Source organism: Crinia signifera, chromosome 3 (assembly GCF_055691185.1).
Source record: "Crinia signifera chromosome 3, ASM5569118v1, whole genome shotgun sequence".
In the NCBI taxonomy this organism is placed as follows: Eukaryota; Metazoa; Chordata; class Amphibia; order Anura; family Myobatrachidae; genus Crinia; species Crinia signifera.
The window spans coordinates 101375995-101394820 of NC_139219.1; the positions used below are offsets into that span (position 1 = coordinate 101375995).

Sequence of the window (18826 nt, forward strand, 5' to 3'; positions counted from 1 at the left end):
AGCCATCTCTATTATCTTGATATACAATAAAAATGGCGCCCTGATCACGTGCGTCCTGTGCGGAACAAGCGTTGCATTCTGCGCGCCTGCCAGTGGGTAGTGAGTAGTTTATCACTGGCCAATCAGCTCCTACAGTAACTGTGAATTTACTGTACTGTACATGCTTGGCTTGAAAAAATGACAGGTACTGTACAGCACAGTAATGTACTGTACTACAGTATACAGTAGCAGCTGATTGACCACTGATAAAAACCAGACATTGTATCACTTCAACGAGCTTACTGTACATGACTGTAACAGTACTGTGTGTAAATGTAAAATGATCCCTATACGAATCAGTAACTTAGGGCCTTATTTTGGTTCATTCTTTCTGACAAAATACTTCTTAGATGGGCAAAACCATGTGCACTGCAGGTGGGGCAGGTGTTACTTGTGCAGAGAGAATTAGATTTGGGTGGGGTTTTACTTCAAAGTGAGATCTATATTGCAGTGTAAAAATAAAGCAGTCAGTATTTTCCCTGCACAGAAACAAAATAACTCACCCAAATCTAATTCTCTCTGCACATGTTACATCTGCCCCCCCTGCAGAGCGCATGGTTTTGTCCATCTAAGAAGGATTTTGTCAGAAAGAATGAACCAAAATAAGGCCCTTACTGTGAATGTCATAACACCAAAATGTGGCGACCGTTAGAACATATACTGAGACGCATTAGTGTCCGTGCCGCTCCAGTATAGTACCAGTATAGTACCCGTGCAGACGCTCAAGCTCCCATGCAAATTTAGACGCCAAGAAAGCCTTATTGGTAACCGGAATTTTTTATGCGTGTTAAAACTACAATACTGTACTAGCCAAAGGCCAGCACCTTTCAACAAAACCAATGAGACGTACAATACAGTAAAGTATAATTTAATGTAATGATTCTGTACGCAATGCAATGGATTTTATTTATTAGTGTGTACTCTATCTATAGAACAGTACAGCTTGGTGGACACAGCACAATAGTAGTAAAGTACTTTACTGTAGTACCCTGCCGTAATAACAACTCAGACGCAAAAGCGTCTCATTACTGGAACGTCTGTGCAACTGGGTCGCAAGAGCGTCCGTCAGAGACGCTCCTTCGTGTCAAAGAAATGCAGCGCCTCTCTGCCCGCGTCAGCATGATCCTCTCCTCCAAAGAGATGGGATCCTGCTCATGCCGGCAGTGTGAGAGAGGCACTGACTAGGCTTGCCAGGGACAATAAATTATTTACTGTAGTTCCTGCGCTTCATGCACGCGCTGCAGCACAAATTTTACGCATGCGCAAAGAGGTTTTCAAAAGTGACATCTGGTGGATGATCACTGGTATTGCACTCATCCGGAGATGCCACGGCGAATCGCCAAGCATTTAAAATGTATTGCGATGGCGGGCACCGTGGCCAGCCATGACCAGCTGGCGGAACGCTCGCCATAGGTAGCCAAGATGGGACCTGCCCCAACTGTAGAATATACATCTTAGTAAATTTTCACCTACATCTCTTTCTCTCTCATACATGCACAAACACTGAGGAAATCATAAGGTAGCAGACTAGCTTTGGAAGCATTTGCTTTCAACGAGATTACTAGAATATATATATATATATATATATATATATATATATATATATATATATATATAGTGGTGGGTAGACGGACTGGCACTCTCCTTTCTGGGTCGGCAGCCCTGGTGCTCGGCTAAACAATGGGTAGGTGGGTAAAAAAAGCAGGCACTCCAGGGACTTGGTTTCAATGTAAAACGTGTATTGAACACACAATGCAAAAAGACGGCCAACGTTTCGGGGAAACAACGCCCCTTTGTCAAGGCAATATAATCAGTGAAAAAAAACACAATCAATAGTGAAAAAGTGACTCACCCTTAACCCCTTCCCGACATTTGACGTACATTTACGTCATGGTCGGGATGTACTTCCCGACGCATGGCATAAATGTACGTCATGCATTTAAAGTGTCACCGCGTCTATAGACAGAGGGGAGATGGCTGCTGTCCCTGACAGCAGACATCTTCCCTCATTGCCCAGGGGGGGCAGCGATGCCCCCCCCCATCGGCGATCGCTGCGATTGGCTGTTCAAATGTGAACAGCCAATTGCAGCGTTTTCTGTGTACCGGCGAATAACGGCGCTCGGTAACACAGGGATTAAGTACAGCACCAATCACCACCGGGTGTAAAGGGGTCACTGGTGGTCACCCCACCTCACCCCCACCTGCCCCCAAGGCTGTGATTGGTCCGTCGGACCGACGGACCAATCACAGCCATTACACCTCAGAGAAAATAACGGAGATACCCCTGCAGCCGCCATTCCGGTCAGGAACAGCGTGCAGCTCGGTAACACAGGGATTAAGTACAGCACCAATCACCACCACCAAAGGGGTCACTGGTGGTCACCCCACCTCACCCCACCTGCCCCCAAGGCTGTGATTGGTCCGTCGGACCGACGGACCAATCACAGCCATTACACCTCAGAGAAAATAACGGAGACAGCCCTGCAGCCGCCATTCCGGTCAGGAACAGCGTGCAGAGCGGTCTCCGTGCCCATCTGTCCTCTTATACTGACCTGATCAGCGTTGGTGGTGTGGTGGCATCCGTGCTGCCTGCTGCTGGTGCTTCCTGGTTGTTGGTACTGTACTTCCTGGTTGTTGTGCTGCTGCTGCTGCAGCGTCATTGTGTAATATAATTTTGTCTCTGCTGCCCCCCTTTTGTGCTGATCAGTATAAATTAACTGATCAGCAACTTTTTGGGGGTGCATTTTTTTTTTTTTATATATACCCTGTCAGGTTGCGCGCCTGCATATATAGGTATATATACCCCTCACTGCTAATCAGTGTTGCATCACTGATCAGCAGTTTTTAAAAAAAAAAAAATTTTGAGGGTGCTGTGGGGTCTTTTTTTTTTATTTTTTTTACACCCACGGTGATTTTGTGGGTGTCATGTGGCCGCTGAGCGCTGATCAGTGACGTACATCACTGATCAGCATTTTTGGCACAGGGTTGATCTAATATTTTTTTTTTGGATCAAATTCCTGTTGCCTTTGACTGATCAGCAGGTTTTTTTTTTTTTGGGAGGGTGCTGTGGGGTCTTTTTTTTTATTTTTTTTACACCCACGGTGATTTTGTGGGTGTCCTGTGGCCGCTGAGCACTGATCAGTGACGTACATCACTGATCAGCATTTTTGGCACAGGGTTGATCTAATATTTTTTTTGGGATCAAATTCCTGTTGCCTTTGACTGATCAGCAGTTTTTTTTTTTTTTTTGGAGGGTGCTGTGGGGTCTTTTTTTTTTATTTTTTTTACACCCACGGTGATTTTGTGGGTGTCCTGTGGCCGCTGAGCGCTGATCAGTGACGGACGTTACTGACCAACATCTGTGCTCAATTTTTGGCGCAGGAGCTTTTTTTTTTTTCTTTTAACCCCTTCAAGGTTGTACCGAAAGCTGCCTTGAAGCTGCTGCCCCTTAAGTGCACTTACACGTGTTAAAGCACTACATACACACTACATACCCCCCGTGTTGAAATAAAGTTTGTACCCCCCCTACACTATACACGTGTTGAAACACTACACTTACACAAACACAAAAATAATAAAAATGTCAAAATCATCCCAAAGACTGTTTTCAGCGGAGGAGGCATATGCCCTTATTGCCTCTGACACTGACACAGCCAGTGATGTAAGCGATGAATTTGCATTCGTCTTAAGCTCCTCTTCCTCCTCTAGTGATGAGGGACCCCCTCAAAGACGCCCCCGTAGAGCAGCTGAGACCCCCCCCCAAATGATTGATCCCGTATGGACCCCACCACCAGACAATTTTGAGCCCCAGGTTCCTGAGTTTTTGGCCAACCCAGGAATCCAATTTGATACTACAGGCCTCAAAGAAATTGACTTTTTCAAAGTCTTTTTCTCTGATGATTTTATAAATTTAATGGTGGACCAAAGTAATTTATATGCCCAGCAGTTTATTGCCCAAAACCCCACGTCATCATTTGCTAGGTGGACCCCTGTAGATGCAGTAGAGATGATGACGTTTTGGGGTCTGGTGTTACATATGGGCATAGTTAAAAAGCCAGAAATTAGACAATATTGGAGTACAGATGTTCTGTACAGCACCCCACTTCATCGTATGGCCATGACCCGGACTCGTTTTGAGACGATCCTTAAATTTTTGCATTACAACGATAATGCACAGTGTCCACCCAGAGATGATCCCACCTTTGACCGGCTATTCAAAGTCAGGCCGGTCATTGATCATTTCAGCGCCAAATTTGCTGAGATGTACATCCCCGAAAAATTCATTTGTGTAGACGAGTCACTTATACATTTTAAAGGAAGGGTTAAATTCTGCCAGTACCTTCCCAATAAGAGGGCAAGGTATGGCATAAAAATGTATAAGCTGTGCGAAAGTACCTCAGGGTACACCCACAGGTTTAGGGTATATGAAGGGAAGGACACAAGAATTGAACCGCCAGAATGCCCCCCCTCCCTCGTAGGTATTAGTGGAAAGATTGTTTGGGATTTAGTGCACCCCTTCCTGGATAAGGGTTATCACCTCTATGTGGATAACTTTTACACCAGCATCCCCCTGTTTAAGGCCCTTGGTTCAAGAGGTACAGCAGCTTGCGGTACTGTGCACAAGAACCAAAGAGGCCTCCCAAAAATGCACGTTGCCCAATTACTGAGAAAGGGTGAAAGCAGGGCACAATCCACCGAAAATATGTTGTTGGTCAAATAGAAGGACAAGAGGGATGTCCTTATACTGACAACAATTCACGGAGACAGTACCACCTCCGTCCCTGTACGAGGTACCAGTACCCACACCTCAAAACCTATTTGCATCCTAGATTACAATAAGTACATGGGCGGAGTGGATCTTTCAGATCAGGTACTGAAGCCGTAAAGTGCCCTGCGGAAAACAAAAATATGGTATAAGAAGCTGGCCGTGTATATCATCCAGATGGCACTGTATAACGCTTACGTACTATTCCGTTCTACCAGCCAGACGGGGACATTTATGCACTTTCAAGAGGAAGTCATAAAGGGCCTAATATTTGGGAACCAGCAGGCAGAGGGCCCCAGTACTTCTAGTACTGGCCCCAGTACTTCTAGTACTGGCCCCCGTATTGTATCAGGGCAGCATTTTCCTAACGAAATCCCCTCCACTGGAAAAAAGGGCAGGACACAAAAAAGGTGCAAAGTTTGCTATAAAAAGGGAATAAGAAAGCAAACTATTTTCCACTGTGAAACTTGCCCCGACAAACCCGGCCTATGTATGAAGGAGTGTTTTAAAATATACCACACATCTATGGATTATTAGGTTCATCATTTCACCGTGCTTCGGGGGTCTTGCTAATGCGACATAGCACCCACCATTCATTACACCAGAATCTGTGCTGCAAAATCCAAATATCACTCCTTCCCTTCTGAGTCCTGCCATGCACCCAAATGGTATTTTTTGGTCACATATGAGGCATTGCCGTACTCGGGAGAAATTGCGGCACAGATTTTGTGGTGCTTTGTCTCCTTCATTCCTTGTGAAAATGAAAAATTTTGAGCCAGAACTGCATTTTTGTGTAAAAAAATTTAATTTTTCATTTTCACAGTCCAGTTGTACCAAAATTGGTGAAACCCCTGGGGGTTTTAAATGTACACTATACCCCTAGATGAATTCCCTGAGGGGTGTAGTTTGCAAAATGGGGTCACTTGTGGGGGGGTTCCACTGTATTGGTGCTTCGGGGGTCTTGCTAATGCGACATAGCACCCACCATTCATTCCACCAGAATCTGTGCTGCAAAATCCAAATATCACTCCTTCCCTTCTGAGTCCTGCCATGCACCCAAATGGTATTTTTTGGTCACATATGAGGCATTGCCGTACTCGGGAGAAATTGCGGCACAGATTTTGGGGTGCTTTGTCTCCTTCATTCCTTGTGAAAATGAAAAATTTTGAGCCAGAACTGCATTTTTGTGTAAAAAAAATTAATTTTTCATTTTCACAGTCCAGTTGTACCAAAATTGGTGAAACCCCTGGGGGTTTGAAATGTACACTATACCCCTAGATGAATTCCCTGAGGGGTGTAGTTTGCAAAATGGGGTCACTTGTGGGGGGTTCCACTGTATTGGTGCTTCGGGGGTCTTGCTAATGCGACATAGCACCCACCATTCCACCAGAATCTGTGCTGCAAAATCCAAATATCACTCCTTTCCTTCTGAGTCCTGCCATGCACCCAAATGGTATTTTTGGTCACATATGAGGCAGTGCCGTACTCGGGAGAAATTGCGGCACATATTTTGGGTGCTTTGTCTCCTTCATTCCTTGTGAAAATGAAAAATTTTGAGCCAGAACTGCATTTTTGTGTAAAAAAATGTAATTTTTCATTTTCACAGCCCAGTTGTACCAAAATTGGTGAAACCCCTGGGGGTTTGAAATGTACACTATACCCCTAGATGAATTCCCTGAGGGGTGTAGTTTGCAAAATGGGGTCACTTGTGGGGGGGTTCCACTGTATTGGTGCTTCGGGGGTCTTGCTAATGCGACATAGCACCCACCATTCATTCCACCAGAATCTGTGCTGCAAAATCCAAATATCACTCCTCCCCTTCTGAGTCCTGCCATGCACCCAAATGGTATTTTTTGGTCACATATGAGGCATTGCCGTACTCGGGAGAAATTGCAGCACAGATTTTGGGGTGCTTTGTCTCCTTCATTCCTTGTGAAAATGAAAAATTTTGAGCCAGAACTGCATTTTTGTGTAAAAAAATGTAATTTTTCATTTTCACAGCCCAGTTGTACCAAAATTGGTGAAACCCCTGGGGGTTTTAAATGTACACTATACCCCTAGATGAATTCCCTGAGGGGTGTAGTTTGCAAAATGGGGTCACTTGTGGGGGGGTTCCACTGTATTGGTGCTTCGGGGTTCTTGCTAATGCGACATAGCACCCACCATTCATTCCACCAGAATCTGTGCTGCAAAATCCAAATATCACTCCTTCCCTTCTGAGTCCTGCCATGCACCCAAATGGTATTTTTTGGTCACATATGAGGCATTGCCGTACTCGGGAGAAATTGCGGCACAGATTTTGGGGTGCTTTGTCTCCTTCATTCCTTGTGAAAATGAAAAATTTTGAGCCAGAACTGCATTTTTGTGTAAAAAAATGTAATTTTTCATTTTCACAGCCCAGTTGTACCAAAATTGGTGAAACCCCTGGGGGTTTGAAATGTACACTATACCCCTAGATGAATTCCCTGAGGGGTGTAGTTTTCAAAATGGGGTCACTTGTGGGGGAGGTTCCTAACTTTTAGCATCTTATGGTGCCTAGAAACCTGCATGGTGCCTAAAAAATAATATCATAAAAAGGAGGCTCCAAAATCAAGTAGGTGCTCCTTCTATTATGAAGCCTGTGGTTTGGTCAACGTGCACACTAGGGCCACATATAGGATATTTATGAAAACAAAAGAATTGGGGGAATCAATTTTTAGTCACATTTCTCTAGTAAAATCTATTGTGTTCCTTAGAAAAATGTATTAAAATTGAAAATCTGCTAAAAAAAATGAAATTTTGAAATTTCACCTACACTTTGTTTTAATTCCTGTGAAACACCTAAAGGGTTAACAAACTTCCAAAATGCTGTTTTGAATACTGTGAGGGGTGCAGTTTTTGAAATGGCATCATTTATGGGGATGTCTCACACACAAGTCCCTCAAAGTCACATCAGAACTGAACTAGTCCCTTAAAAAATCAGTGTTTGAAATTTTCTTGAAAATTTGAGAATTTGCTATTCATATTTTAAGCCTCCTAGTGTCCAAAAAAATTAAAAGGAGGTTGAAATAATGATGGCAACATAAAGTAGACATATGGTCTTTGTTAGTTATTAACTATTTTGAGTGGTATGATTATTTGTCTCACAAGCAGAAAATTTAACATTTTGCAAATTGCAAAATTTTCAATTTTTTTACGACATTTTGGTATTTTTCACAAATAAACACAGACTGTATCGACCAAAATTTACCACTAACTTAAAGTACAATGTGTCACGAGAAAACAATCTCAAAATCACTGGGATAAGTAAAAGCAATAAAAAGTTATCCCCACATAAAATGATACATGTCAGATTTGAAAAAAAGGGCTCTGTCAGGAAGGCAAAAACAGGCTGCGGCGGTAAGGGGTTAAATAAGGTGGCAGCACCTTTCACAATAGCATGGAACTCCCGGGCCCTGGGCGCTGCAGCAGATCGCCACCACGTATTCACAGTGTTACAGGAAGTGCCTCCGTAGCAACAGGGAGGCTTGCGCTCCACTGAAGCTGGTTACAGACCCCACCGCGATAATGCCCAGTTTTGACGCACTTCCGGCACCAACTTCCGGATACGTGGATGGCGACGAGCAGCAGCCCCGGGTGAACGGAGACGTGCTGCCACCTTATTTAAGGGTGAGTCACTCTTTCACTATTGATTGTGTTTTTTTTCACTGATTATATTACCTTGACAAAGGGGCGTTGTTGCCCCGAAACGTGGGCCGTCTTTTTGCATTGTGTGTTCAATACACGTTTTACATTGAAACCAAGTCCCTGGAGTGCCTGCTTTTTTACCCACCTACCCATTGTTTAAAATATCCAAAAGTGTCTGTATGCTACTATGTTTAAAATGTAAATAAACACCATACGTTTTCTGCGAATCCATCTTTACATGGATGTAATAAAGAAAATATACAATCCTTTTGAGCTGTCACTCGTGGATATTTCATACAGATATTAATAGAAAATCTTTCCTCAGTTTGAAGGCACAATCATATGAAACAGAAGAGAAAAGTAGATCATAGCGTAACAATTTTTAATTAATACAGAAGTATCAATTAATGTTTAAATTCCCTCCAGGGATTCCGGGATAAAAAAACAATTACCAGAATATAATGACCTTAATGATACTGGTGATGGTACTAAGAAAGTTGACAAAATAATGATAAATAAGAAAGAACATACTATACGAGAATTCATCACTTGTCATACAAGTAATGTCATATATATGATTTAATGTTCTTGCAATTTGATCTATATAGGCCGTACATCTAGACCCTTAAAGGTCCGTTTAGGAGAACATCTTAGAAACATACAGAAAGGCTTGGAGACACACTCCTTGTCTAATCACTTTAGAACAGTTCATAAATGCTCCAGTTCTCGATAATAAAATTTGTGGGGTTAAAATTGGTAAAAACCAACTTAAGACAAAAAAAAATCCCACTCTCTTAGCTAAAAAAGAGATGGAAATGATATACGAGTTTGACACCCTTATTCCAAAGGGGTTAAACTCTGATTTTGAAATCAAATGGTTTCTGTAAACTTTCTTAGTCTTCCCTTCTTTTCCCTCTTTTTCAATTTTTCTGCACTTTTAACAAGAACATTTTTTATTTTTATGTATATTTTAAAAGAACTAAAACCCTCCCTTTTTTTCCTATTCGATTTCATTCATGGTCATTTCAATGGGATCAGCTGCCATAATAAAATGATATGTATACAATGTACAGACTCAGCCTCTTAAGTGGTCACATGACCATGATATGCTGTCAGAAATTTAGGAGAAAACTGCATTCTGATTAAGGATACCGCTATGAGCAGCCGGAAGTACACATTTCGCCATTTTTAGGCTATACAACTAGCCAACCTTGGGGCGGCACAATAATGATTTCTGCCCAAAGTGGTGCAATATCTTGAACAAGTGCTCGCAGGATCTGATGCTGCTTGTTATTGAGCAAACCAGCATAGATCTCAATAGCATTAAGGCAGAAATTGTGGAAGTGCAGCAATCTGAATCATTCAAAGGGTTGCAATTGCCTGATTGTGGCCTATTGTCTAAACTTGAGAAAGAAATTGAGTCCTTCAACGACAACCTCTTGAAGTTCAAAAAGCACAAATATAAACAGGTCAACTTTGACTACAAGGAGAGCAGGGTTTATCTCTGGTTCTCAAGGATTGAACCAAGAAGGTTTTGTCCACAACAGGGGAGAGGTGCAGTTAGGAGATTCCCAGCACAATATACTGACATTGAGTCACAGAGGCAGACCTCAGCAAGTGACACAGAAACACCTTCCTCTGGCTCACAGACAGCCTACCTGTCACGAGGGGAACGCAATAGACGGACACAAAAAAACCCTTATACCCACCCGCCGAGGTGGGAGAAAGAAGCCGAAAAAGACTCCCCAAGTAACCAGTGTCACAGTTGTCTTTAACGTCTCCAACCACTGCCTTACCACTGCTGAATCAACACTACTCAATCGTGGCCTATCTTTTGTCCCTACCCTGACCTCATATTACATCAAAAACCCAGGCACTGAGACTAATAGGGGGTAATTCAATCGCCTCACAGCAATTAAATTATCAGGAAATGTCCCATACATGCAGAGGCGTACCTAGATATTCATGGGCCCCATAGCAAAAGTTTGTAAGGGCCACCTATTTAGCAACTGATGGTGGTAAATGTATGTAAAACATATTACTGAGACAGCAAAGATGGGCCCCCTTCCGCTCTGGGCCCCATAGCAGCCGCACCCCTTGCACCTATGGTAGTTACGCCCTTGCATACATGAATCGTCAAAGTCATAAAGTGCATGTACTGTACTGTAAAAATAAGAAAAGCAGATTCATGTGTGGGCAAAAAAAATTTCAGTAGTTTATGAGGTTAAGTAAGTGTCCACACCTGAATCCCTATTTTTGGTGTGAGGGAAAAAAAGCTATAAATCATAACCCCAAGTGCATCAGCATATTTTTCATGGCATCCCAAGATTATAAGGTTTTTTTATTGATACATTTTGAAAAAATATTTAAATTGTGTTTTCCTCTAATGCTTACATCATTTATGTGGTGGTGTAGAGTTGTGCTTCTGATTGTCCAGGTTTTATGGTTGGTAGCCACTAACGCTAATTTTGCCTATCACTCAGACCATAAATATTTTGATTTGGTCCTGGACCACCAACCTTAAGCACAGAGGGCTTTATTCTAGTTCACTCTTTCTGACAAAATCCTTCTTAGATGGACAAAACCATGTGCACTGCAGGGGGGGGCAGATGTAAAATGTGCAGAGAGAGTTAGATTTGGGTGAGTTATTTTGTTTCTGTGAAGGGTAAATACTGGCTGCTTTATTTTTACACTGCAATATAGATCTCACTTTGAAGTAAAACCCCACCCAAATCTAATTATCTCTGCAAAAGTAACACCTGCCTCACCTGCAGTGCACATGGTTTTGTCCATCTAAGAAGGATTTTGTCATAAAGAGTGAACTAGAATAAGGCCCAGAGTTTGGGAACCACTGAGCTAGAACATAATAATAATAATCCAGAACTAAAACAGTTGACAGCCGTGGACATAAAGTAGTTCCTGCACATAGTAGATTTGGATTATTTTTAGAATACTCTAGGAATGATTCTTTTATATACATGATATGTAACATCCTTTTAATATGTACTTATTACATATTTATTACATTGTTAATTTTATATTGTCAAAGCTTTGTATTTTATAGTTCTGCGTAACCGAGTGAATGCAGGTCTGGTTTTCTTTTTTTTTAATTTACATTTTTTGATTAACTATCCATTAACACAGCAGATTGATTGACTTATTATTACTCATCATTACCACTTGATTTAAATACACCTTTTTGGTATATTGATATTTCCATTCCATGATATTTTATTCTTGATTTAAATGCACCTTTTTGGTCTATTGATGTTTCCATTCCAGAGTCTTGGGTATATTTTTTTTCTTTTTACTTATATAGAGCCAGCATATCCCATTGTGTTTTACAATATGGTAATCACCACACTTACCAGTATAAATGCCCATCAAAGTATAACGGAGAATGTCTGATACACCAGAAATTGGTGTTGTAGAGTTGCTGGATCCAGCAGAATGTGCAGGACAGTTATTTGGACCACAGTGAAAGTAACTTGCATTTTCAGATATCACTGCAATAAAACATAGCCAAAAAACAACAGATTTTAAATCTTTGATCTCAAAAAATGACCCAGTATATTGGTCACAAGAGTCGTAGCTCCCATCTATAAACCCCTTTACCTTAGGTTCATAGATCAATCATGTAAGGTCAACAGAAAATATGCAATGATGCCACAACACACGCACAAACAATCAGAGTAAAGTAAAGTAGTTATAAAGCTGCCCATACACGCTGCTTTGTGAGCGTGCTTTCCATGCTGTACTAGCACGGATCACATTGCATTGCATTGCATGTGCATCCGTTGTGCATGCAATGCGATGCAATTTGATGAAACCTAAGTACAAAAAGTATGTGCAAGCACATACTTTTTGTACTGTGCGATGAGGTGCCGCGGGAGCTTGCACCTCAAAGCACACATCGGGTCAGCACTCATAGCAGCGTGTATGGGCTGCTTAAGAACCCATGCTGCACTGCTATGTTCCTAATCACAGCAATGAGGGTGGGATTGGGAGGCAGTGGGACAGTCTAGAATTGGAAAGTTACCGATGAGAATGTATATCAGTCTCTGTAGGACTCCATTTGACTATGGCTGTGTTTTATTTTTTTCCCTTTTTTTAATGCAAATTTTCCATTAGAATAGTTAAAGACGCTAGCAAGCATTCATTCAATGGCAGCATGGCCAGGATGTAATCATAGATAATTTATGCAGCCGGGAAAAAAGTCACACAAAGTTAAACATTATAATATCCAAATTACTTTCTGTAACTTGGGCAATATAATGGCCACTTCACCATCCCAATCAGAGTCCACATTGATTGTAAAGAATGGAAAAGTCAGAATACATTTTAAAAAATAGCAAAAAAGTAATGCCGACCCTTGTATCAACACTTGCCATGCAACATTTTGCTTGTGTCAACTTTGTACATGTTTATCTTTTGTCATTGTCGACCAAGTTCATATTGATCTTTTGTCATGTCAATCTATTGACTGTTTACCTAGACATGGACTGTGATACCCCTTTCACATCGCACTTATAAAACGGTATATTGCCGTTTTTTTCCATTTTAAAACGTTTAAGGCTGCAATGTGAAAGTGCCAGAGTTGATTTACCGGTTAAAGTTAACCGGTATTTCAACACGGTTAAAAAGCAGAGTCCTACACGGTTCAAAGCCGTTTTTTTGGCAGTTTGAACAGCTCTATTTCAATGGCTTGAAACGTGTCCCTTGGGGGTTAAACGGGTTGAATGTTTGAATGGTATTAAATGATTTTTAAAACGGTTTTCACCTGCAATGTGAAAGGTCTCAAGGCTCAGACCCGTTTTAAAGTCCCATTTAAGAATACCGTGTCATTACCCATTTCTGCAATGTGAAAGCAGTATGAGTCATCCAGATACCAAGCTGGATCTCATTATGTGCATAATATAAATCCTGAACACTATAGTGAGGTGATCAGTATATATATAACATTTTCCCAATTTCATGTATAAAGTATCTGAATTGAAAGTGTTTATAATAAAAAAATCTCAGGGGTGTATTACTCAGATGATCCACGTTAGAGGAGACATTGATCCAGTATTTACTGGTAATACTGGTCTTCTGTTATATAATATAGATCATAAGGCTTTTTTAACACTCACTTAGCTGTGAAATGGCTTTTAATCTACTGTTACACTGTACATTATAAATACACTGTAGTTATTTACAGACGTACAGTAAGTCTATTTATATAGAACTATGGCAGTATTAATACTAACTATGTTTTTTCTTTTCTTCTAGAAATCCATGTGGCTTTTTCTTCTGAATTTAATAGTATCATCCACATTTATTAATAAGATTTACACTGTTGCTCCTAAGAAGATCATTTAATGGTGTTCTCAGAAGATGAAATGCATTTAAAAGTTCATAGCTCAATATCATATTGATTTATAACTGTAATTAAAATAGTTAATTAAAAAATATATATTTATATAATTCACGGAAGATTATTCTGTGAACTTTTCTTCTGTACCTCCCAATTCGATTTAATGAAGAAAAAAAATTATAGTTACAGTACAGTAACTTGATTTTCTTCCTTAGTTTTGTAAATTTATATAAACTTACCTTTATTGGGATTTTGTTCAAGTACGAGAGATGATATTAGATTTCCCCAAATCCCTGATGATTGGTATATTAAAAAGAATACTCCAAAGTACTGATTCACAACATCCATTTTCTCTTTGCCCGTCCTCTCTGCATACCTAATTCCAGTGGTAGTTAGATAGGTACATTTTGCTGCCCATAGTGGTCCCCCTCCAAATCCCAGTATTGCAGAGGTAATTATCAAGCTGTACCTGCAGTCAGAAAAAGGATAGAATTTAAAAAAAAAAAATTAAATATGCTTCTGATTCTAGGCAAACTATTGCCTTAGGGTTGCGATGTTTCTAAGTCATACTATACAGCAATTAATCTTCTCTCAATGATCCGGTGTATTATGAGATCAATCTAGAATTCATAGAAATAATTTTTCTTTAGATGAAAATCATGGGCAACAGATTTTTGTTAACCAACAATATAAGAGGTTACATCTATGAGTAAGACATGGCTCACTCATAGCCCTAGCACCGCTAATATTTTGCAGGTGATGTATCAGGTGAACATATTCTCTTTCTTTGATTAACATGACCAAAATAAAGTTCAAATGCATCTTTTTATCAGTGGCCTCCCTTCCTGTGGTTACACCCAATGTGGGTGGACATGTTGTCTTCCACTTCCAGGCAAAAGAGGCATGGCCTCATTGGATGGACATGGCCTTGTGGGTAGGGGGATTTTCTACATGGCTCGAACTTCTGTTTTCTATCCGAGAGATGTGAACTACCCCCTGAAAACCACTCTGTGGCCCTTACTCTGGTTCACTCGCAAAGGCAAATTCATTCTCAAATGGAAGGTGGTGGGGCAGATGTAACATGTGCATAGAGATTTAGATTAGGGTGAGTTATTTTGTTTATGTGCAAGGAAAATACTGATTGCTTTATTTTTACACTGCAATATAGAGCTCAGTTTGAAGTAAAACCCCACCCAAATCTAATTCTCTCTGCACATGTTACATCTGCCCCACCTGGAGTGCATATGGTTTTGTCCAATTGAGAAGGATTTTCCTTTGCAAGTGAACCAGAATAAGGCCCTGTGTGTGTTGCTCTCTCCTAAAGTGTGACAGGAGCCAGGTGTTGCACATAATGTTACAGTACAACACCTGGCTACTTTCACTGAGCAGGAGCCAGCACTTTGGTGTTACCACTCAGAGTTTTACACCCAGGTGTGGTACATACTGTACCCCATTTGTGACGGCACTGGCTTGTTCTCTTTTACTGCAGATCTGTACATTTTAGCAACACTATTACAAATTCCTCTGTTACAGAATACTAAATTTAGTGGGTTGTAAAACCAGTCAACATGTTTCAAAACATATTTTATGGGTTTGTAACAGAGAAGATACAGGATGTGCTTATTGGACAGAGTGAACATGATTTTCTTTGACTCTACAACTTTTTTGAAGACCATCATTGTTTATATAACATGACTGTAACACCTATGGTGTTTATGGTAAAGCATACAAAAGAAACTGAATAGTCTTCAAAACCTTAGGTCGATAATCATTGTACTGTATTCACAGTGTGAAATAAGAGTAGTGGTATTCCACCCATGATGGGGGGAATTTACTAAAGATAATTTGTAAAAAAAATAGGTGTATTTGTATCCAGAAATACACTTATTTTTGACATTTACTATCCTGAAAATATGGTAATTCGTATTCGTATTGATGTGCTATCAATACGAATACGAATTGCCGTATTTTCGGGATTGTAAATGTCAAAAATAAGTGTATTTCTGAATACAAATACACCTATTTTTTTCCAAATTTCCTTTAGTAAATTCCCCCCACATGTCTATCGAGATAACTGAATTAAGATAATACAAAACAAAAAAAATGGAAAAGTCCCAAGGACTATTAGTCCATGCAGCCTCAATTCCTAAAAAAAGGACCACTTCGTAATCCCCACTGCAGGTATTCTGGAACGAAATAAGGAATTGTGGGCGCTTGACTTGTGTGTCCAATGATGTGAAATTTTCTCAGAATTATGGGGGGAAAAAAATTAGTGTATCAGTGACACAGAATCGGTGTTAAACGTTTTTAGAGGGGTAGGATGTGTCCCAAAGACAAATATCGTACCAGAACTCACAATATGGTGAGGTGCTTGACGTATATAACGGTATCTTTTAGGGGTGCACCAAAAGTGAATGATTGAAGGTGTGTACCAAAATGGGTGAACAAGTGCTCCAGAGTGCGTACCATACTCACTAATGAGATAGGAGACTGTAAAATTATTTTATTGAGACCGATTCTCCTTTCTGTTTTTGGCAAAAATCACGTTGCCATCTATTGAGAGTGGAGTTCAAGGGGATCTGCTCCACTAAAGATACCTTTATGAGTTTATCCTACCTGCAAAAGCAGTGAGTATGGTACGCAGTGATTGTGGCTACTCTGATTGATATCGGTCTGTTGGGCTTGGACTTTACTGCTGTAAAGAAACCTTTGTATGCATACAGTCTCCTATCTCATTAGTGGGTTTTGGTACGATATTTGTCTTTGGGACACATGCTACCCCTCTAAAAACGTTTAACACGCATTCTGTGTCACTGATACACATATTTTGTTTTTTGTTTTTTCACATCATTCTGAGAAAATTTCACATCATTGGACACACAAGTCATGCCCCACAATTCCTTATTTTGTTCCTGAATTAAGATAATAGTTCATCAGAAATATTATAAGTCTGTGGTGCTGGTTATAGTATATGGGATCAACAAGGTGGAGGTCGATCATGCCATGATCGACCACTAGAGGTCAATGGCATCTAGTTAGATGCATAGAATTGGTCATCCGCTTTTAGATAGACAGTGATGGGAGATCGACGAAAGGTAAGTAGCGACAGGAAACTGGTAGACAGTAGCAAGGTCAACACATGATTTTTTTTGGGTTCCGAATGTCAGTGAGATGCCTGTGGACACTATGTATGTGCAAAGTGTACACTCGCCATGCTTCGGGCACAGTGCCTTGCTATGCTCAGCGCACTATTTTATTCCTACTCTATGTTCATTTGGATAGTAGAATAGGAACCAAGTGGACCGGCACCAAAAAAAACCTGTGTCAACCTTGCTACTATCGACCACGTTCCCATCGATGCTTACCTTCCGTCGATCTCCAGTCACTGTCTTTCTAAACGCGGATGACCAAGTATAGGCATATAACTATATGCCCTCAACCTCTAATGGTTGACCTTGGTATTGTTGCTCTCCACTCTGTTGTTCCACAGACCAGATACCAGGGTTAATATAGGAACATAAAAAAAGACAATGGATGAAAAAAGAACTCTGATGTACTCATAAAGATTAATTATACATGCTACATGTAAAAAAAAAATGATTAGGTATTTAATAAAAATCTGAAGGTTAGTGCTACGCCACCACACTTAGGCAGTAACACAAATGGTTATCCTAATTTTCATTTTTATGAACACCTAATAAAGGTAAATTTACACTTTATTTCTATATGTTATCCAAATAGAGATGTTTTTCTACTCTTGCATATTTCTCCCTGTTGGTGTCCCAGGAACAATAATGTGTCAAGCTGGGTGACAGCTCAATAGGGAAGAGCTTTTTGTCACAAGTTCAAAGTTTCCTCATACTTAAGGTGTGGTATAGTTAGGTTTAAAAGTCATATTTTTTTATCTTATTGGTGAGAATTAGAGTTATAAAGGGGAAACACTGATGACAGATATTTTATCTGATAGCCTCATGTCATATTATGGGCATACACTTGGCAGCATCCATCTCTCATTGCAAGCATAATGATGTTCACAAAGGACAGCTCTCCTTTGTGATAGAAAGATTTCTGGGTTAAGGATCTGGGAATCCTTATGTGCATGTATCTATGTACCAAATGATATCCCTCTCAGGAGGGAAATATGAAAGATGTCCATAAACATCCTAGCAATCCTGCGTTTGCCACTGCAATGCCATCTTGACCATCTCATCAATGCCTCAGAATGTACTGTGTTCTGGAGCTTGATGCATATGCAATAAGCTTTCAGTCCTCAATTTTTGACTGCACAATACTTCTTGATGCATCCCACCTACTGTGAGATGTCTTTCATCATATGCCCACATGATACCTGTGTCCCTCCTCTTATATGCAGATACAGGATAAATGTCTATGGGTTGGGCACAGCAGGGCATATAGTGTCCAATGTGCCCAACAACATTTCAAAATATATCATTAGATGGACATGCTGGATGATTCGTGATGTCTAACCAAGTGATCGTTTCAGATCAGATGTGTATACCATGCACATTTATCTGAGAGATTTACCAAATTGGACAGACAATTGTATAGTGTATGCTTAGCATTAAGAATTCCATCCTATTCTCCCTGTTATCACTCCTGACATTATGCATTAAGTGAAACAAAAAATTCCCACAAAAATGACCTTTCCTGGTCCTGGAATTCAGTGATGCAGATAGGAAACTAATATCACTTTTTTGAAGAAATAAGTGAAGTGAGGGAAGGACTTCTCTTCTAAACCTCCCTATCTCCCCAAGCACATAACTGAGAAAGATGATGGCAATCTAGCTTGCTAGTAATGCTCTTTTCATCTGTGTTCCCATAAAAGTCACTGCTCGTTATCTGATCACCATTAAATAATGCTTACTCTACAGTACTCTAGAGAAAAAAGTAATTAGTACTTATTGGACAATACAGTATGTATAATGTAATATATCGCCCCTTGTCACATACATACTGGTGTTTATTAGCTCTGAATGTAT

The 18826-nt window shown here is 40.4% G+C and overlaps 1 protein-coding gene across 1 annotated transcript in view; it reads right to left on the reverse strand.

Moving 5' to 3' along the window:
* Positions 1-18826, reverse strand: part of LOC146062897 (protein unc-93 homolog A-like) — a 37803-nt gene that overhangs the window by 12642 nt on the left and 6335 nt on the right. Inside the window, exons 3-4 of the mRNA XM_083174903.1 lie at positions 14066-14295; positions 11839-11976 (exon numbers count right to left, since the gene is read on the reverse strand). Of these exons, the coding sequence (XP_083031029.1) occupies positions 11839-11976; positions 14066-14295 (368 nt within the window). The remainder of the gene's footprint in view (positions 1-11838; positions 11977-14065; positions 14296-18826) is intronic.